Source organism: Pituophis catenifer, unplaced genomic scaffold (genome assembly GCF_029215685.1).
Source record: "Pituophis catenifer annectens isolate HBS135680 unplaced genomic scaffold, rPitCat1.0.hap2 SCAF_3, whole genome shotgun sequence".
In the NCBI taxonomy this organism is placed as follows: Eukaryota; Metazoa; Chordata; class Lepidosauria; order Squamata; family Colubridae; genus Pituophis; species Pituophis catenifer.
The window spans coordinates 123,545,839-123,568,510 of record NW_027256883.1 but is presented as its reverse complement, the minus strand read 5'-3'; the positions used below and the strand labels follow the sequence as shown (position 1 = coordinate 123,568,510).

The following is a 22,672-nucleotide window of genomic DNA, read 5'->3' as shown; positions in this document are numbered from 1 at the left end:
TCTATTTTCATTTGTTTACCACAAGATCCAAATCAATCAGCAGGATATATTTCTAAATAAACCTATGTAGAAATAACAATAATTCAGGCCTATTAAATAAACAATATAATCTGAATGGAGATATAAAGATGCTTATTTTCATTTTCCATATAAGTACTTCCAATTATTATGAAGAGCCATATATATATATATATATATATATATATATATATATATATATATATATATATGTATATATGTATGTATGTATGTATATATGTATATATGTATATATATATATATATATATATATATATATATATATATATATATATATGTATATGTATGTATATATATATCCCTATTCAGACATATCTAATTTCCCTGATATAGAAAGGGAGTCTTTTATTATGACTCTGCATTCTCTTGCTTTGGGGTGGGGTCAGGATGACTGATTGGAACTGAGTGTTTATTGGCCGGACGCCCTTCCTGATGCCTCTGCGGAGTTTGCAGCAGACAATTACTCATTGCACCCAGAGAGAGAAATATCTGTTGCTACCTAGGATCGAACCCACAGTCTCCTGATTGTGAAGCAAAACTCCACCTCTAGACGACACTGCTCCCTGATATTGAAAGGGAGTAAAAGAATTAAAATGTGTGAGACCGTTAGGGTGGGAACCAGTGGTGGGTTTCAACATTTTTTATTACCGGTTCTGTGGGTGTGGCTTGGTGGGTATCACATGGCTTGGTGGGCATGGTGGGCGTGGCAGGGGAAGGATACTATAAAATCTCCATTCCCTCCCCAATCCAGGGGAAGGTTACTGCAAAATCCCCATTTCCTCCCGATCAGCTGGGACTCGGGAGGCAGAGAATAGATAAGGGTGGGGCCAGTCAGAGTTGGTATTTACTGGTTCTTTGAACTACTCAAAATTTCCACTACCGGTTCTCCAGAACTGGTCAGAACCTGCTGAAACCCACCTCTGGTGGGAATGATCTACTAAAAAAAGCTAACCACCAACACCATACATAGACCCTCCTTAGATTTTTGATTGGGATACTAACCTGAAATTCATCCAGAAAAAGCCTTCCTTCATCTGCTATTTTTGTTTTATAAGCTTCCCACAATAATTCTGCAGGAATTGGGTCTATGTTCTTCATGTGTCTTTCATCATCTTTAAAAGAGGTAGAAAGAAACACTTCCAGATAAGCATATGTGCATTGCTTCTGATATGTGCAATGAAACTGTAATGCAACACATGCTTGAGCACATGTGTCAAAATTATTGAATGGGTTTGCTGCCTGAACCCAGTGAGCTAAACTTTAAAATTTACCACCCAATTATTCAATGCAAGGGCATTTAATTCACTTATGGCATATGAATTTAAGCCTTTTCACAGTAACAGTAGAGAAGCGAATAAAACAGCACCTAAAATTAATATGATCATGCAACTGTAATTTATAACAATGATTTTTCCATCTTTCCTTTTGGAGCCTTACATTTGCCAAGGTTGAGAACACTAAGATGAAGGAAGCATACGTTTTTCCTGTACTTATTCCTTTTTTTCAGGGGAAAAAAAGTTATACATGGATATTACTTTTAGATACTGTTTTTAACATTCTTCAATGGTGCTAATTGCATTTTTTTTTAAAAAAAATCCTATGTAGCCACAAAGGCTTTGAAGTTTGTTTTGATCAAGGATCAGGAAAGAATTAGTCTTTTCCCACATATTGTATAGTTTTTGTGATGCTAATCAGGCCACATTCTGTTTACAATCCAGCCTGAATTAGAGCAAGATGACTTTTATGTCTTATTGAAATTGGTCCTCATTTGCAAAGGGAAAAAAAAGTCTTTTAGAGTACCTAGTTTAGCACATGTGTTCTTTATCTTAGAAACTCTTGAAAAGGCTCTAAAGAAATATGAAATTATGCTGAAATGAAGTTTAGATTCACTGCTTCAAATGACATCATAATAAAGCTAACACTTCATTTGTGAACAAAACAGAAAGAATAAACTAAATAAGATAAAGAGTGGCCCCTGCTTTTTACAATTATTTTCACAATAATAATGAGGGTGTCCTAATTCCATTGATATATAGGCCATGTACCCACTGATATAAAAAGGGAGACAACATTGTCCTTAGAATTTCTCTTTGTTGCACCATAGTTCAGAAACAAGGCAGGAAAATGCATCAGGATAGAGAAGGGGTGTCAAACTTGTGACCCATGGGCTGGATGCATCACACACTGGCCACCCCATCCCTGCTTAACAAAGGGGGGGAAAGTCACGATACGTCACATGATGACAACGTGATGCCATGAGTTTGACACCCCTGGGATAGAGAATTCCATGGGGCTTTATGAACATCTGAAAAAACTTTCATAGTGTTGTGGTCCGCCAGCAGCCTGCGGAGCTGGCAGCGGAGTCGGACAGCGATGAGGCTGAGGAAGAACATGGGCCAGTCCTGGAGGCTTGGGGAAGGCCCGGATGAGGGCTCTGCGTCAGAGGCAGAGATGGGACCAAGGCCATCAGGGAGTGATGTGCGGACTTCGGAGCCTCCAGAGGCTGACAGTAGAGAGGCAGAGGAACAGGAGGAGCCTGTTCCTAGTGCATGTAGGAGAAGAGCTGCCCGAAGGCAGGAGCAACTAAAGCAGAGAGGATGACTTGGGAGTAGGGCCAAGAGATGATTGGCCCCTCTCATAAGGCTTAAAAGACCAGCAACGGCTCTTGGCCTCTTTGCCGGAAAACCACCATTGAGAGATTTGCTTCGTGTTTGGATGTATTTCTTTCTTGTCAGCGTCTTCTGTTCCTGAACTGTTGCCAAGAAAAGCCTTTGGCAGTTTGCCTAATTATTCCAAGGTCAGAGATAAACTGAAGAATGGTGTTTTGAGAACTTTGCTTTCATTTAATTTGGAATACACTGAGAATGAGTTAATTCTCAGCTGTTTTAATAAAATCTTTGTTTGTTTTTTGGAACTGTTTTGTATTTAATACTAACTACCTGGGCCTGGGTCACAACACAAAGGATCTCGTACTTTCTAGTTTTGTCTTTAAATATTTACCTCTGGTTACAAGCCTTACTCCTTCTTCTTCATCCCTGCAAAAAACATCAAAGAGATAAGACTGAATGGTGAGAACAAAATATTACTATTTTTCAATAGATGTTAATGAGCACACTGGTGTGGTCAGAATATGAGCACATTAAGACTTCTTTCTAATTCTGCTACTCCAGCTTTGAAAAAAAGCAGGTTCCCCTTCTACTCACACAAGACCCAGAATAGTAGAGTGTGCTCCCCTGATGCATATTAACAACTATTTCAAATGCCACTTATTTTTTTTTAGATAAGCATGAGGACAGCCTCACCCCTGATATACAACCAAGCATATTCCTGAACTACAATACCATCAGTGGTGGGTTGCTACCGGTTTGCTCAGGATCGGGTGAACCGGTAGCGGCAGCTCCGCCCACCCCAGATGTCTCTGTGCATGCGTCCACGAGCGAACTGGTAGTTACGGGATTTGAATCCCACCACTGAATAACAAGTCATTAATTGATTCCCCTGGAGACCACTTGAAACTGGTTTCACCCTATTTGCAGATCATAAGACAGGCATAGCTTCAATGCATGGCTCAGATACTTTTACTGGGGTTTGAACCTGAAAAAATCTCCGTATGATGATTGTGTTAAGGCAGGGCACTTAATTCTAGAGCACTTGGTGTCAAGAATTGGTAGGAAGGTCTATGTATTCCATGTACATAATAAATACACAAACATCTGGCTGCTTATTGGGAAAAAGTGGGGGGGGGACCCAAAAAGGACAGAAAAATAAAAGGTCATCTCCTGGTAGAAAACTTGCTGACTGGAACTGAACTATTCAATCAACATCTTTCTAAATGTTTAATCGAAGTACAGGTTCATTATGATTATTGATCAATTTTTTAAAAATAAATCTAAAATTACTAAGTTCCAAGAAGAATAAAAACCAAAAGAAAAGGTAAATAAATGAAAGAAGTACATAAGAGATACTTATGATACTAAAAAGAGATTGCAAATAATGTTAAAGAGAAATAAGTTCTAAAAAGAAAATATCACTTGAGTATTAAGAGCTAAATTAAGAAGGCCAAAATATTAATACAGGTAGTTCTCAATTTGAAACATTTGTTTAGTGACTGTTTGAAGTTCCAACAGCGCTGAAAAAATGAGTTGTGACTAGTCCTTGCACACACAACTATTGGACCATCCTCATGGTCACGTGACCCAAAATTATTGACATAAGTGCACATGGCACTTGTGTCATGGGATCATGGGATCACAATTTGAGATCTTCCTAGTTGGCTGCCAATAAACAAAGTCAATGGGGGAAGCTGGATTCATTTAATGACTGTGTGATTTATTTAACAGTTGTAGTGATTTACTTCTGCGATGATTCAGTTAACAACCGTAGCAAAAATGTCATAAAATTGGGTGCAACTCATTTAACAACCATCTTGTTTTGCAATGTAAATTCTGGTCCCAATTGCGATCGTAAGTTGAGGACTATCTGTGTAAAACCATGCCCCTCAGAAAATCAGAATTGCAATGAACTTCCATAAAATCAAAAGAAATCAATCAATTGAGTGGAGGGGGATAAAGAAGTGTAAGTAGTTAAAATCTGGAAGGCTTTGGTCTCTAACTTGAATGCAACTAACTGTAATTGTGATAATAATAAAGAATTCTGTCTATAATTTTATGCAAAATTTTCTATGATTTTCTGCAACAGAATGACAATGATAATTGTACAGTTCATTTGCAACAGGGAAGCTCCCCAAGTGGTCAGTGCCAGACATTTGTAATGGGGCAGATCAGGGTGCAGTTTTCCTATTGTTGTCATGCACACATAGGAGAAGAAAAGAATACATTTCACAAAGTTACCTTGAGTTTTTTCTGTTAAGAATGTATATTTTATACAGGACAAGAAGTAAAGCCAAAACTGTTACAATAATCAGGAATGCCAAGAATCCAATGACAGCTTTAGTATTATCTGTAGAATGAAATGAAATGAAATAATGAAATGAAATGAAATAATGAAATGAAATGAAATGAAATGAAATGAAATGAAATGAAGGCAGACGTGGGCTTCAGTAGGTTCTGACCAGTTCTGGAGAACCGGTAGCGGAAATTTTGACTAGTTCAGAGAACCGGTAGTAAAAATTCTGACTGGCCCCGCCCCCATCTATCCTCTGCCTTCTAAGTCCCAGCTGATCAGGAAGAAATGGGGATTTTGCAGTAACCTTCTCTTGGATTGGGGACGGAATGGAGGTTTTACAGTATCTTTCCCCTGGAGTGGGGTGGGAATGGAGATTTTACAGTATCCTTCCCCCGCCACGCCCACCAAGCTACACCCACCAAGCCATGCCATGCCACGCCCACCAAGCCACACCCACAGAACCGGTAGTAAAATGTTTTAAAACCCACCACTGAAAAAAGGTTTTAGGAAATGTCAACATTTTGTTATCATCTTGTGTTTTCAGTATGCAAATTAAACTAATCAGTAAATGAAAAGGAATTTTTAAAATGTAAACATACATTTGGTAGTTATATCTTCCAATATTGGCTCTGTAGAATAATGTCCATTGGAAACAGATACCTGATAAGAAAAAGAAAAAATTAATGTAGAGATCTGAAATGCACAAAAAAACGAATTGTTGTATAAATTTTCCAAAATCTTCTATGAAAGCTATACGATATGAAATATACCACCTTCATTAAGAATATAAACATCTTAATGAGCTGTAAGAATCAGCTCAAAAATACAAAATAGAAATAAGAAAATATATATTTCACCCTGCCCTCATTTATGAGGAAGATGAAAACTTTGATACTATAAAAAAAAAAATGCGACGGAAAAGCTACCCAAGTGTTCAATGCCAGATACAATGTTAATTTTAAGGAAATGGCTGTGGATGCTTGGCTGTTAATGAATTAATTTATTCAATTAGCAATTTGACTGTACTCGATTTAGTTTAGTTTAAAAATGGTTGCAGGGTGCCCCTGACCAGATAAGGATGTAGTTACTACATCTGACCAAAGGGATAAAAGATACACTCGGTCCTTGAAACTACTTGTCAATTGACAACAAACTAATGACAATGATATAGTAGTGGCCAAAATTGTGGAAACCTTTTGGGAAAAGTGTATTTTGGAGGTCTGATGGCTAATAACACCACTTTTTTTTTGGAGTTTCAAGATAATCATATTCCATTGCTGGAATGGCCTGGGAATAGCCCAGACCCTGACCTAATTGAAAATCTATGGAAACCTTTTGGGAAAAGTGTATTTTGGAGGTCTGATGGCTAATAACACCACTTTTTTTTTGGAGTTTCAAGATAATCATATTCCATTGCTGGAATGGCCTGGGAATAGCCCAGACCCTGACCTAATTGAAAATCTATGGAGCCGACTAAAGAAACTTGTTAGTCAGAAGCGACCCAGCAATAAAACCCAGTTAATAGAAGCAATCATTCAATCTTGGTTTCACATTATAACAGCTGCAGAACTAAAAGACTTGGTTCACTCCATGGGAAGATGTTGTAAGGCCGTAATTCATGCTAAGGGTTACCCAACTAAGTATTAACTGATGTGATAATTTTTATATATCACATTTTTTTATGGTGATAATTTTTGCATGTCTCATTTTTTTCTATGCGCTTCACTTTTCTTCTTTATACTGTAACTGCTATTTTAATAGCAAATCCTTCATAAAAGTTACTGCATTACATTCTTGATTAAATTATCTTTCCATTGATATATAATTTTATGGTACTACTAAAAAAAAAAAAGTGGTGTTATTAGCTAATTTTAGAAAATATGCTTTTCCCAAAAGGTTTCCACAATTTTGGCCACTACTGTAGATCCAAGTACTACTAAGTATTGCTTTTATAATTCTGGAGCAACCCACTCCAGAACAGTGTGTCCTGAATTTAATCACCAGATTAACCAAGCATAAACAGCGATTTCGGTTTGTGTGCATGTCAGCTTTTACCCAATCCATTAGCTTGCTGAAGGACTGATTCAGACCATCAACTTAATTCATTATTGTGCTCGCTTCGGCAGCACATAAATTAAAATTGGAACGATACAGAGATTAGCATGGCCCCTGCTCAAGAATGACACGCAAATTCATGAAGTGTTCCATTTTTTTTTAAAAAAAAAAAATTAATTCATTATTTTCTCAAAATTTTGAGTTCACTGATTGATGAATAAGTAGATAGATATACTGCATTTCAGGGGGGAAAAGTGAAATATCTCAGTCTCAAGTTTAGAACAATGCAACTTACTTGAAAAGTGTATGTTTTCAAAAAAGAAAGGTTGTCCACTTTGAATTTGCAAGTGCTGCTGTTCTTTGTCTCACCGCCATTCCATTTTAAAATATAGACTTTGCCGGGTCCATTTAATTCATCTGGTCCTTCACAAGAAACATCTACAATATTGTTTCCATCCCCGGCTATGTTTACTTCAAAGTTTCTCAAAGGACTAGGTTCTGTTGAAAATTAAAATGGTTTTCAATAAAAGAAAATAAGCAGTGCTAAGAGTATAGGAATCAGAATGCTTTAACAATTAGTTATAGATTAGTTATTAGTTATTAGTTATAATTAGTTATAAACAAGAACAAGTAGTTCTTGTTTAATGACTGCAATCAGCTGTTAAGCAAAATGATCACTAAGTGAAGACGTGACTAAGACCGAGACAGTGATGGACACTGAAATTCACTGATTGCTGATGTTTCACTCAGATAAAATTCTTTTATACAGTGTACTGTGTTTGACCCATTTCCACTCTTTTTTTGCTCCTTTGCAGGGCAGAGAGATTGCTTAAACAAGCTACAGATAGTCCTTGATTTACAATAGATCGTTTAGTGACTGTTAAAAATTACAACAGCTCTGAAAAATGACCGTTTTTCATAGTTACAACCTATGCAGCAGTGGTGGGTTTCAAAATTTTTTACTACCGGTTCTGTGGGCATGGCTTGGTGGTCATGGCATAGCTTGGTGGGCGTGGCTTGGTTGGGCATGGCAGGGGGAAGGATACTGTAAAATCTCCATTCCCTCCACACTCCAGGGGAAGGTTACTGCAAAATCCCCATTTCCTCCTGATCAGCTGGGACTTGGGAGGCAGAGAATAGATGGGGGGGCAGTCAGAATTTTTACTACCGGTTCTCCGAACTACTCAAAGTTTTCGCTACCGGTTCTCCAGAACTGTTAGAACCTGCTGAAGCCCACCTCTGCTATGCAGCATCCCCATGATCATGGGATCAAAATTCAGATGCTTGACAACTGATTCATATTTATGACCACTGCCGTGTTCCAGGGTCATGTGATTGCCTTTTGCAACCTTCTGACCAGCAAATGGTCAGAAATGGGGAATCCAGATTTACTTAACAACTGGGTTACTAACTTATCAACTACAGTGATTCACTTAACAACTGTGGCAAGAAAGGTTGTAAAATGGAGCAAAACTCACTTAACAAATATCTCATTTAGCAACAGAAATTTTGGGCTCAGTTGAGTTCGTAATTCGAGGACTACCAGTATGTCTTTCTGAGTTGTTTTTCTCTACAGTGCAGCAGTTCCACAAAAAGTACTAACCAAAATGACAAGCTCAGCTTAGTTGATTAGAACTCTGGGTAACTGGCTGTTGCTGTCTGAAACTGACCAGACCATAATCAGTTTTGCATTGCATATTTTTGTTGTCCTAAATGTGTGCATTGGTTGGGAAATGATTTTTTTACTACTGTTTATTACTGTCACATTTACAAAAGGTCACTATCTAAGGCAGTTGCTAAACAAGGACTACAAACATACATTGTCCTGGTGCTACCTGTATTAATTATAGATGCTAAATATTTTCACTATTTCACCAGGATTATTTTCACTATTTCACTGGGATTCATCTTCACGAAAATAAAACCAATTTTCTCAATAATTTCTTCTCCTCTTCACTCCACAAAAACACATATTTTTTTCCTAGCCATGAGATTTATATACTCAGATGTTGATATTCTTTGTGGCACAGAATTGCTTTCTCCCTTTTAAAATCTATTTCCACAAACTATGGTGATGATGACTATAATCCATAAAACCACCAAAACTGCATTAGCAATTAATTAGCATTAATTATAAGCTTTTCATTGGTTGATCCTTTAGGTGGAACATTTTTTAAGAATTTACGAAAATCACCAAAATAATTTTTCAAAAAAAAAATCCTGGTTTTCGCCATTCTCAATTTGATCCTCATTTTGCTTTGTGCAGATGGAGTGTGTTCCAAAAGTCAAAATGGCACTAAAGTTTTTTTTTAAAAGCCTGACTTATTCAGTATTGTTGACAAAGGAATCGATGCAATAACAGATAATAATAATGAGTCACCTTGTAAGATTCCTCTCTTGATATTAACCTCTCCCAGTTTATCACTGTTAGGATATGGTTTGAGCCTAACTATGTTGTACAGGCAATATAAGTGTACTGTTACTTTAAGCTGAAAATGTATTATGTGGCTTTAATGCTGAGTCATGCTGTAATCACATAATTACTGGTTGTAAGAATATTTAAGCAAGGTACTGCAACGTGTTCAGTTTCTCTGTGCAATCTACTCTGCTGGTTGGTAACACAACAACAATAACCTTAACAATCACTATTGATCAGCAACTGTGTCTTCCATTGTGCCATTGATCTTTTCACAAAGTTTCTGATGTTTCTACTGAGCCCTGTTATTTCTAGGCACTTAATTATCTATTCATGTGGCAGGGAGTTGAATACCTTCTTGTAATCAACCCAAGTTTCATTCAACTTTGTCATCCCTTTCTTGTAATTTTCCAAAACTCATCAATTCGGAACTGATCTTTTGTTCTTTTGCTGCTTGGGCAGTTTCCTTTCTGTTCAGGTGGAAGGAGTATGTTTTCAACTAAGCGCTGTTGGGTTTCATCAGCTACAACAGTTAGCAATTTGAAAGTTGTTGGTAAGCAAATAATTGGCCTGTAGCTGCCTGGTGATGCCCCTTTTGTTGGACTTTTCATTATCAGGTAGAATTTGCACTTTCCAATCCTCAATTTCATCTTCTGGCAGTATGTTGAAAACTGTTTAGCAGTGAGTTGGTATAGGCTAGTCAGATGTTTCACTCCCAAACCATGCAGTTTATTTTTATCTAGTGCTGAACAATTCTTGAACTTTCTTGCTCTTTTCTCCACCATTTTTGCTGTAATTACAAGTTTTTTCATTTTGGTTTCTTTTTTAATCCAAGCTGCATTCTTGTTGCATTTTTAAAATTTGACTCATAGCTGTTCCCAGAACTGTATCGTTTCTTCTTAGTCAGGTGCTGACTGGTTAATTGCAGCCTCTCCTTTGATGGATTACTAGAAATGTTTTTGATTTGACTGAAATTGGAGATTTTGTCTATAGTGTGCAGTTTGAGATTGATATCTCTGATCTTCTTTATATATAACCATATAGCTGTTATTGCTGCTTTATTATTTCTTTGTTTCTAGTTGATATTTCTTGATGTGGTATTCCTTGTGCTTCTTGTTCTTCAGCTTTTCTTTCATCTGTTCTAGCTTGCTTGCATCTGATTTTAGCTTGCTGATCTTATTTTTTAATTTGGTGATTTTTGGCTTCTTTCTCCTTCTTTGTTAATTTTGCATCCTAGGTATTCAGTTATAAATGCAGCCATGCTGTACATTAGTTGGTTTGTTTCTTGTAGTGAACGGGTGTTTATATTTGATGTTACAGTATTGGTATCTTTTAATACTTGGGCTAGTTGTTTCTTTGGAACAAGCCTCAATACAGACAGTCTTATTCTGATGTTTTTGTACTGTTCAAAATGCTTGGTTAGTCTTTGTTTCAATTTGTCTTTTTTAATTAGAAGATATTGTTCTTTCTGTGGAGAAAGCAAGGAAATGCTTGGTTTGGGAATAAGAATTATTCAATAGCAATGCTGGCTTCTTCTACTGCTGACTCCTTCTGGTTTGCCTTTACAATCTGAGGTACTTCTGGCAAAGCTTTCAACTTCTTTGCTCTGATTTGCAATTCTTCCAATTCTGCTTCTATGGATTCTTTATTTCATGTTATAAATTGAAGTTGAACTACTAGTCTCGGTTCTCTGATTTCTGATTCTGGATGTTGTTGTTTCTAGATGCGCTCTTTTTAAATATCCTCTTCTTGTTACGCTTGATTTGTAAATAAAACATTGGATTGCACTGGGTTGGACAGCAATGATGAGCAAATGCCTAATATGGAAAACCAAGGACATCAGCCTAGCAATCAGCCTGGTGCTGGAGAAGGCTCCTGCATATTCTTTGGACAGCAAAGGTGACTAACAAGCAATACTGGAGCATATAATACCAGACATGTCACTAGAAGGCAAAATCATGAAACTGTGTCTCATTTACTTTGGCCATGTCATGCAGGGGAATTCACTGGAGAAAACAATATGCTGGGAAGAGTTAGTGGTAAAAGGAAACCAGGCAGTCAAAGAACCTGGTACTGGACATCATCAAAGCTGATAACAGACAGATTATAGAAAAACAGAAGGAAGTAGTGCAAGACTGGAAGATGTGGAGAGATCTGGCCCATAGAATCACTGAAAGTCAGACACAACTAAATGAATAACATCATTGTCTTCTCCTTCTTCTTCTTCTTCTTCTTCTTCTTCTTCTTCTTCTTCTTCTTCTTCTTCTTCTTCTTCTTCTTCTTCTTCTTCTTCTTCTTCTTCTTCTTCTTCTCCTCCTCCTCCTCCTCCTCCTCCTCCTCCTCCTCCTCCTCCTCCTCCTCCTCCTCCTCCTCCTTCTCCTCCTCCTTCTTCTTCTTCACTTTGTTTTCAATCTTTGTATATCTGCAACAGGTAAACCCCTTTGGGGATGCAATGGGTCACTCAGTTAAAGATGCTGAGCTTGTCAGATGGAAAGCTAACAGTCCAGGTTTGAGACCCAAGTACTGCTGAACGAGTTCCCATTACTTGCCCCAGCTTCTCCTCATCTAGCAGTTTGAAAGCATGAAAATGCAAATAGATAAATAGTTACCACTTTGGCAGGAAGGTAATAAGGTTTTGTGCACCTTGGCATATAGTCATGCTGGCCACGTGAATGTTTTCAGACAACAATGGTTTCCTTGGCTAAGAAACAGAATGAGCACTACCCCTAGAATCAGACACAACTTGGAAGGGGGAAACCTTTACTTTTAAACACCTTTTCTTCTAGTAGTCCTGCAGCTATTGGCCCTGCTTGTTCAGCCAACAGTCCGGAGTTCTGTGCCCCATTTGTACACTTGTGAAGTACACATGATGGCCCTTTTTATATATAACCATTCAGAGTAACTGGGAGTCAAATAGCATATAAATTTAATAAATAATAATATTTATTGTGGTTATAACCTTACTCCATAATTATATTTTCACAGCTAAATGAAATATTCACAATTAAATATTCACAACTTACTTGTTGGCATAGTCATAATATAACCAGTACAGGGAAGCCCCTCAAGTGATGGGAGTCTTTTCTTCTCTGTGAATGCCAATATCTTCACTGTATAATTTGTATAAGGTTTTAAACCAGTCCTTTTATATTGCATGCTATTATATTCTGTCCTAGGGTTTAGATCGTCTGGAACTGTTAAAAACATAAATACATTCAAATATAAATAATGTTTATGCAGAGACACAAATTCAGAAATAATTATTGGCACTGATTTACATAGAAGGAAACCAACCTCCTATTAAGAATGCCAAAATATAGATGGATGAATGAACATATCAGATTTGATTTCTTGTTTTTTCTGAATCCAACAACTTTCATTTGTCAAACTGAGATCTATTTTTTAAAGTTTAAGATTTTTATGCATTTTTATGTATATTGCTTCCATTTCATTTGCAGTTTTGTGTATTACACAGTTATTACAATTTTCTTTAACAATGCATTTATGAACATTGTTTTTACAAATATATACATTTTTCTCTAATATATTTTTTAAAATTAGAAAACTGTAAAATGGTGCTGTTTGAATATTAACTAACTTCGTTAGTTAATATTCAATTAATATGAATTAGATCTAGAAGTAACAATACTTTCCAATGCAAACTAAACAAATTTCTTACCTTATCCCAGAATAATATTTTGCTTCGATTGATTTACCCTTAATTGATTTTTACTTTAGAATATTTATTGTAGTTTACAAGGTTTTTTTCCCAGGTGATAATATACTGTTCACTTCAAATGTGTGCAAACATTGGGGCAATTATTATTGGTGTTAATGCTGGAGTTTGGGAGATGGAGAATCCCATTCCAATAAATTCTAGTTCTATCTATCATCTGTCTCTTCTATCTACTTGGGGAAATTAGTCTCCTAAGAAACACAGTGGCTCATGAGGTTAGAAGTCTTGGCTGATGATTGGCTGGCTCATGTTTGACACCCATTGCTGCAGCGGATGGGGTGTGCTCCAGTGATGAAACTCATTTTTTTTTACTATCGGTTCTGTGGGCGTGGCATGGTGGGTGTGGTTTGGCTTGGTGGGCATGACTTGGTGGATGTGGCAGGGGAAGGATACTGCAAAATCCCCATTCCCATCCCACTCTGGGACCAGCCAGAGGTGGTATTTGCCGGTTCTCCGAACTACTCAAAATTTCCGCTACCGGTTCTCCAGAACCTGTCAAAACCTGCTGAATTTCACCCCAGTGTGCTCCCATCATACACTCTACCTCCTGCTGACCAAGCAGTTTGAAAGTGGGCAACCATGACTAGATTAATGAGTGAGCAACTTCATGGGGACACGAAAAGAGCCCTGAGCTGGGTGTCCCTGAGCAATGGTGTTCTCACTGGCAAATCCTTTTGCCACAGAAGCACTTTGCTTCTGACATGGAAAAAAATTGTCTCTTAAGTGGAGGTGATGGATAGGTGAATGGATGCAACGATGGATGGATAGATAAATAGATGGATGGGTGGATGGATGGGTGGGTGGAAAGAAGAATGGATGAATGGGCAGATAATTTCCTGTTCTTTCCCTCTGCTGAACTCCTAGCCAAAATACTGTATTTTCCTTTATTTCTATATTGGTCTATATGATAGAACTTTACTTATAGTTAAAAATAATTTCTCTCTGATATTTCAGTTCACTACTTTGTTTAAATATTGCCCCCCCCCAAAGAAAACAAGAAGTCAGTAAAGTCTAAAGGGAACCTTTTGAACAAAATTTGGTTTCATGTGGCCTCAAGTGAAATTGGACAGGGATATTTTGCAATGAAGGACATACGGACATTCTATTCATTCAATATATCAATATGAACTGGAGTGGCAACTGGCTTTTATACTGGCACTGATAAAATACACAAGCCATGTACAGATTGCCAAGATATCTGAGATGTAGTACTGGTTGAGGGGCATCTACTGCCCCACCTTCTAAGAGAGTGGGAATAATTTGAGGTCCAGAAGGAGGGGCTGAGAAGTAATCACTGTCCTCCACCAATGTCTGCCACTTCTGTCTGCTAATTGAAACAGGGGGATGATACTGTCAAGATACATGGGATCCAGTGGTGGGTTGCTACCGGTTCTGCCCGGTTCTTGTAAACCAGTAGTGGAAATTTTGAGTAGTTCAGGGAACCGGTAAATACCACCTCTGCCTGGCCTCGCCCTCAGTCTATTCACTGCCTCCCAGTCTCCCAGCTGATCTGCTAGAAGGAAAAAATCAGGGCTCACCTGACAAAGAAGAGGGAAAAAAACAAGACACCGTTGCTTTAAATTGAGAAGCCAAGAAGCAGCTTCTGGAAGGAGGTTTTTACTTGCAGAAGCGAAGTGACATTCAGCAGTTCGTTTCTGGGTCAGCTGAACAACAAACTGGATAAGAGGAGGGATTCTTATATGGTTCTATGTTTTTAAAGTTTTGGGATTTGTGCAACATGGGCTTTGTGTTTCTAAAAAGATTTGGGCAATTTCCATTGTGAAATATCCTGTCTTGAATGAGTTTTCTGCCTGCTTGTAAATGGAGCCGAACTTCCAGCTTCCATTTTCTATTATCTCTAAGCACTGGTAGCTGTTTTCTTCTTACAAAGTTTCCTTTATGCAGCTGGCAGGATTGTGGAATGGGTATCAGGCAGGTTCCTTGTTAGCAGCTTGATTTTTCCTTGCTTTTCTGGGAGCCTTTTCTTATGAGTAATATTTTATTTGGGGAAATGAAGAGGAGGGAGTTTGATTCCTTCCCAGAGCAGGTTAGTGGGGTGGGGAAGGAATGGGGATTTTGAAGTAACCTTCCCCTGGGGAGGGAATGGGGATTTTGAGTATCCTTCCTCTGTCACACCCGCCACGCCACACCCACCAAGCCACACCCACAGAATCGGTAGTAAAAATTTTTGAAACCCGTCACTGATGGAATCTACAGAAAGGAAAATGCCTTCTATTTGGAGGAATCAATACAAAATCAAACTATTTTCAGTGTTAGTGATAGAGATTAGAAAACTACTCTGAAAATATCCTTGAAATTATCCTTGAAATATCCTTGAAATATCCTTGAAATATTCTTGAAATTTTCAGAGATTAATAGAGCAAACCTATTACTAGGAGAAGTAGTGAACAACAGCAGCTACTTATCAAGGTTATTACAATTATCCATCCAGAAAATTTTGAAAATAATGTTTAAAAATCCTGAAAATGCATGAATAGGTGCTTTCAAACAATTAGAAATACATACCAGTAGTACATAGCAATAGTAGTATTAGTATATATACATACCACCAGATTTCTTGTCAAATATTTTGATTATATAACCATCAATAGGGCCATTTCTCTGGGTTTGTGGTGCACTCCAAGTAACTGTTATACTTTCTGTAGTTGACCTTGATGAACAGTTTTTAGGTAGGTCTGGCCCTGATACAAAAATTAACAGAAAATCAAGTAATGATAAAACAGTGATCTCTGGGACATGACAACATAAATACAATATGAGCAATATAATCCATGACTACCATGACTTTACAGGAGGGAAATAGAACCAGTGTCAAGCAGTAAATTGTGTATTTGTGCAACATTGTGTATTTCCAGAAAATGTCAGGAATTTCAGGTCTTAGAAAAGTTTATCAACTCCAGAGTAAGAATACAAGACCAGCAAATCCTATGTGACATTAGTCAACTACCAACATAGACCGATCACTTCAATTCCAACTCTGTTTTTAGAACTTCTATTTGCCCCAGAGGTGATATTTATTCCTTAGGTTCAAGATAAGATGTATGTTGATAGCCTCTGTTGAGAGTTGGGTGGCATGTAAGCATACTAAATTCCTCTTTCCACAAAATACATCTCTTTAGAAATCACATATTGGTCTCTAGAATCTCCTGCCAGCTGGGCCCATGAACAATGAATCATAAACTTTCATCATTTCTAATCGGTTACATTTTTTGTTGGTGACTATAAGAGCAGTTAATCATTCCCAATGACTTCTGATTGGCTGAGATGAAAAGTCAACACATCCCATGCTAAATCTGGCAAAGGGAAGTAAATATGACCAATTATCCTGTGCCCTGTGTGGAGAGAGAGAGAGAGAGAGAGAGAGAGAGAGAGAGAGAGAGAGAGAGGGAGGGAGGGAGGGAGGGAGGGAGGGAGGGAGGGAGGGTGGGTGGGTATTTATAACAACAACAACAAAATCTCCAAGTTATTGAAGATTTTGGAAAATCAAATCACCTATATTCTCCAAGTAACGTACAATCATCTTGTTAATCTAGGTTTTGATTCCTTCAAGTTCAGCTTGACTCCTTATGATGCTATGGACATATCCATCTAATTTTCTCAGCAGCAATTAATAGCATTGACTTCCCATTGTCTTTTTCCAGGCTTTTCACAATCTAATCTAAAATCCTGAGATTACTAATGTTGTCAAGATCGGCTAATCATACAGTATTTATACTGTTGCACCAAACAAAAAAAAAAATTGAAGAAAGGTGGAAAAAGTTAACAAGCATTATACATAATCTTTTAGATGGCCATGAACAGAAATGTTTCACAAGCTTTGGGCCAAACTAAATGTTGAATGCATATTCACACTTAATATGCATGATTTCTTTAGTCCCGAAAAGAAGTAAATATTCTGAAGCAGTTACCTACACAGGGATGAAATCACAAACTGGTGCCATTCCTCTCTTTAATGGCTATCTCATCTTACGTTAATTGTCTTTAATCTCATTATCCTGTGATAATGACCACACTTGAGAACGCTGCCTCCATTTTCCCTGTGGACCTGGCTGTTTATAATGAACTTGGCTGATTTAGCATTATTATCTGATATATCTTACCAAATATCAGTTACCAGGATCTCAATACATATCTCTTCCTGTTTAAACACATGCAGAAATATTTAGTTTCTGGGCAAATTCAGTAAGCAATAAGTAACAACATATTTTTAAAAATCACGGTGTGATACTCACTTCCATAGTCCGTTGTTATCTGAAGTGTACGATGTACTGGTGTATTAAGAAATCTTGATTGGTCAATTTTTGATTTGCATGTGTAATTTGTGTTGGGTGGCAACTCTTTAAACTGATACTCTGACTTATTCACATCATTCCAAATGCAGCTAGACTTATTATCTGTAAGGAATGGAAAAAAAATATTGCCCTGAAATCCAGGCATCTCGGAGATTCTACATCTTCAATAGTCTTGCCAAGCTTGGATATAATTGTCCTCCCGATGTGTAAACTTCAACTCCTAGAATTCTCAAACCATATAAGCATAACTGAGAATTCTGTAAACTTAAATGCTCAAGAACATCAGGGGTGTTGTATGCTGATAAACTTGTATGCTGAGTTTTGATTTGATTTTTAAAGAAGAAAAAAAATGATGTGCTATTGCAAGGAGAAAAAAATTAAGTCTACAATGGAACAGAAATAATTCTAAAGACAATGTACCAAAAGGTTGTATTTCGCTTAATCAATAATAGTACTACAGATAATCTTCCTATAGTGGCCATAATTGAGACCCACAATTTGATTGCTAAATGAAGCAGTCAATAAGTGAAACCATGGCTGGGCTTATAACCTTTCCTCAGCTTTCTTTTGCTTTACAGATGTTTGAAGGTCATAAATGTGAAGACTGGTCACAAAGTCACTTTTTATCACTGTATAAGTCAGTTGCTCAGTGAGGATTTCTTATATGAACATACATGAAAACTCAAATTCTTTAAACATTTTTATAATATTGCCTTTATCTTTTATAAGGTGAAGCACTTCTATACAAAGTACTTTTTGATTTCCCCATTAATTTTAGATCAAATGCCAACTAATTGCTTTAAAAAAAAATCCTACCATTTTGGAAACAGCAATATGAATATTTCAATTCACACCGATTAGCAATGTCCCAAACTAAAGTTATTGTAGTATTAGTGACGGTTTTATCCAAATGCTTGTTATCTGAAAGAGAGGGAGAGAAAAAAAAATGAATTCATTTAAGTATTTTTCATGTTTTTTAAAAAAATGCTGGAAAATTACCTCCTTATTTATATACAATGCACGGGTTACAAAACTGTACACTGGATGAAAAATGAACAAAATTTTCAACAAACGAGAGGAAAAAGAAAGGTAGAAGTGTAATTGCAATGATGAACAGCTCCTTATTAATCATTTCAAAGAGGTTTCTCACATTTCGATCACAACATTGGAAACTCTTTTTCTTCCATGGGCTGATAGGCCTGCCTCTCTCTCCCAACAGGACTAAAGGATAAAATGCCATTTCCAGCCAGAGTTGTCTTAGTTTCTCCCATGTTTCTCCCACTGAAATCTTCACCTGCCTACCAACCACAGTTTCTAGGAAGCTGGGATACAAAGTTCTGGGATGAGGGAAGCAGCTATAGCAAGTGAAACCAATTTCTGGTTTTCAGCTATTAAATGGGAATTCCTGGATATTCCTGGGCATTTTTGCTCTCCCCAGGCTCCAGAGGTTTTTCTCGAGCCTCCGGGAGTGCGAAAATGGCCTCCCCGAGCTCTGGAGTCCCTCTTGAGGCTGGAAATGGGCCCATTTCCAGACTTCCTGAACTTCTAGTAGGCCCATTTTTCTCCCTCCACAAGCCTCCATGCGTGCCCTGCATTAACCTGCATCCAAAACGGACCATGTGGGGACTCCTGTGAGGGGCGGAGCAGGATGGGCGGGGCCAGCCATGAGTGGGATTTGGGGGCTCTCCAAACTGTACAGAAACTTAGCTAGTGGTTCTCCCGAACTCATGCGAACCCCCAGCAGCCCACCCCTGCAAATATCCTTTAAAGGGGGAGTGATACTTGGTAACACTTGTGATCTTGAGATCATGACAAACAAGAAGGAAGTGTTTCAGTGGTGGGTTGCCCCCGGTTCGGATCGGTTCTCAAGAACCGGTAGTAAAACTGGTGGGAGGCCCCACCCACCTTCCCAGATGATGCCATTGGCGATCTGTGCATGCACAGATGCTTCTGCGCATCTGCAGAAGCAGGGCACGTGCAGGAGCGAAGCACGCAATCCCGTTGCGAAGGTAGTAAAGGTAAGTAGAACCCACCCCTGGAGTGTTTCCTATTCAGAAAATTGCTTTCTGATGAGTTACTACCAGCTCCACCTAGCTGGCAAACTCAAGAGCCACTAGGATTTCAGGAAGACATTTTTAGTGTTAGTAAAGATGAAAACGTTATTTTGAAAATTCTGACAGTCAAAGTAAAGATAACTCCAGGTTCTTGCTTAATGGCGGTAATTGGGATCAGCAACTCCATCCCTAAATGGTGCAATTGTAAAGCATGATGCCACATGGTAGTGCTGACTTACAATGGTAATGTTGACATTTACAGTTGCCATCGGTACCTGAATCCCACATAACTGTTAAGCAACTCGTCTGTCTGGTTCCCACAGCATTAAAGCAGGTCTATTCAGTCCATCTCATTTAGCTAAATTTGATCAATTTGTGCTATGTATTGCTAAGAAGCACATTAGGTTTTACCTACCCCTCCCAAAAAATGATGTTTAAGGCAGGGTTTAACAAAGTATGGAAAACAACATTAAGAACAATAATGTGCATTTTGTTTTAATGAATTATAATTACCAGAAATGGGAACATTAATGGAAAAAGGTTTCTCGCAATCTTCGCTGAACTTTGCTGTTATGTTATAGGTTTGGCATTCTATCAGATGAGATAAAGTAATGGTCTTTTTTTTCCAATCACAAGAAATGCAGGTAACATTCAGCAAATCTAATGATCCATTAAACATAAGATTTGCAGCATGACGATCGTCCGTAAACGTCGGAATAGGCGAAATAGCGTCTATAAGACAAACGAACAAATCAAAGTTGGAGGTAATCATTCTGAAACTTTAAAATAAAAGAATTAAATCCACAGAAGGCCACAAATGATATAATAAAATATGTAAATCATAAGGTTACAGTTTTATTCCTGTGTTAATTAACCTACCGTATTTTTTGGACTCTGAGCAATTTTGTTGCAGCAAACAGCAAACAGCCTGCTTTACTTTCATTTTCATTTTCAGCATAGCTTGATCAGCACAAGGAAAAAAAAATCTGCTCCAGCAATTTTACTCTTTGCAGCAGAGCCCTGAGAGCAAATCAGCTGAGGTCGGGAGGCCGATCCAATCAACTTGTGCTAATTAGGCTGGGCTGAAGCTGAAAGGAGCTATTTTTTCTTGCTGTTTGCTTGCAAGGAGGTAACTGCTGCGAGACAGAGGCCAAAGAGTGGGGGCCAGTGGGTGGGTGGGGCTACATTTGGTGTATAAGACACAACTAAATTTTTACCCCCTTTTAGGGGGGAAAAAGGTGCATCTTATACTCCGAAAAATACGGTACTCAGTACCCAGAGGATTCGATGTCTGCTCTGTGGCAATGACTCTACCCATATAAAAACACAAAGCCTCTAGAATCAGTGTAATCTAAATTTTTCTAGTTATATTTATATTGATTTATAAAGCCACCTCAAATCATTCTTCAAGGTCCTTGATGTATTTACTCAATCTGGATTAGGTTTTCCTATACTGCTTAAGTAGTGATTAAAAATAAATTATGGAAATTTGGCCCAATAGTTCTTATAGATAGATTTAATTCTTTGGGGGGGGGCACATAGCAATTTTTTTCCTTGTAGCCTATCAGTTCAAGCATTAACAATGATGGGACAAAACTATCTCTGAGACCATACAACATATCCTTCACTTCAACAGAGGCTAACAGATCCAAAGTCCCAAATTATGCTTCCAAATGACCTTTTCGGGATATTTTTGATCTCAAAAAGACACTTACCTAACTTTTCAAAATACAGCTGGATTGGTTGTTGTTGTTATTTCTTCCTTGGAAAAATTTCGCTTCTCATCCAAGAAGCTTCTTCATTTCCGACTGAATGGTGAGGAATAATATAATATTCCCCACTATTCAAACAGAATGAAAGAAGCTTCTTGGATGAGAAGTGAAACATTTTCTCTCTCTCTCTCACACACACACACACACACACACACACACACACACACACACACAAATACAAAGAAAGTCCAGTAGCGTTTTGAAAAGAACCTTTAGAACAACCATGACCTGGATGGTTGAGAATCTCCATAGATCCCTGCTCTTTGCACTCATCAGGAGATTGACTAACTATTTTTTGAAACAGTGTCACTTCTTGCACCATTTTGCACCATTTGTAGTGCACTACAATTTGTCTGTTTGGTTATCTCCCTTATCATAAAGCCCATTCTTGACAAGGCCATAATGGACATTAGCAACTGCAGTGGCTTTCTTGGAGTTTGATGGAAAGGAGGAATAGAGCTGGGAATCCTCAGAAGGCTGATGTCATCCTGTATATATAGCTGGAAATCTACCTATTAAGCAACCTACAAGTAGTCCTCCACTTACAACCACAATTGGGCCCAAAATTTACATTGTTAAGTGAGACATTTGTTAAGTGAGACATTTGTTAAGTGAGTTTTGCCCCATTTTATGACTTTTCTTGCCACAGTTGTTAAGTGAATCACTGCAGTTGTTAAGTTAGTAACCCAATTGTTCAGTGAATCTGGCTTCCCCCTTGAATTTGCTCATCAGAAGGATGCAAAAGGGGATCATGTGACCCCGGAACACAACCGCCATAACTGTGAGTTGTTAAGCATCTGAATGGAAATCACATGACCATGGGAATGGTTGTAAGTGTGAAAAACGGTCATAAGTCGCTTTTTTCAGTGCCGTTGTAACTTTGAACAGTCACTAATTGAATTGTTGTAAATCGAGGACTAGCTATATTTGTTACAAAATGCACAAATACAGATGAACGGCCCATGAAAATGATTCTAATCCTAAGGATTGTCCCAAAGGTGCTTTTTCAAGAGGCAACTGGACTTTCTGGTTTTTCTTTGAAGACGTTTTGCTTCTCATCTAAGAAGCTTCTTCTTCTCTGAGAGCCGAAGAAGCTTCTTGGATGAGAAGCAAAACGTCTTCAAAGAAAAACCAGAAAGTCCAGTTGCCTCTTGAAAAAGCACCTTTGGGACAGCCATGACTTGGATGACTGAGAGTCTCCATAGACATATGCTAAGGATTCCAGCAAAAGCTCTTCTGTTTTTTTTTTTTAAGGGTATAATAATGTATATGGCATCTGTATATGTATATTTTGATGGGACAAGAGTATGCAAAAGAACTGTGAAGGCAGCCTTTCCAACTGATAGAGCTTCTTTCTTATTCAAATGGTTATATTCCATCTT

At 37.9% G+C, this 22,672-nt stretch overlaps 1 protein-coding gene and 1 non-coding gene across 2 annotated transcripts in view; one reads left to right on the top strand and one right to left on the bottom strand.

Annotated features, from left to right (window-relative positions):
- Positions 1 to 22,672, bottom strand: part of PTPRC (protein tyrosine phosphatase receptor type C) — an 84,706-nt gene that overhangs the window by 17,743 nt on the left and 44,291 nt on the right. Inside the window, exons 6-15 of the mRNA XM_070939318.1 lie at positions 20,032 to 20,250; positions 18,281 to 18,385; positions 17,405 to 17,566; positions 15,719 to 15,853; positions 12,439 to 12,609; positions 7,295 to 7,497; positions 5,544 to 5,604; positions 4,890 to 4,998; positions 3,040 to 3,074; positions 1,042 to 1,151 (exon numbers count right to left, since the gene is read on the bottom strand). Coding sequence (XP_070795419.1) covers positions 1,042 to 1,151; positions 3,040 to 3,074; positions 4,890 to 4,998; positions 5,544 to 5,604; positions 7,295 to 7,497; positions 12,439 to 12,609; positions 15,719 to 15,853; positions 17,405 to 17,566; positions 18,281 to 18,385; positions 20,032 to 20,250 — 1,310 coding nt within the window. The remainder of the gene's footprint in view (positions 1 to 1,041; positions 1,152 to 3,039; positions 3,075 to 4,889; positions 4,999 to 5,543; positions 5,605 to 7,294; positions 7,498 to 12,438; positions 12,610 to 15,718; positions 15,854 to 17,404; positions 17,567 to 18,280; positions 18,386 to 20,031; positions 20,251 to 22,672) is intronic.
- LOC139316058 (U6 spliceosomal RNA) lies at positions 7,055 to 7,158 on the top strand. Its single transcript, XR_011600315.1, has one exon. It is a non-coding gene; the product is annotated as a U6 spliceosomal RNA (small nuclear RNA).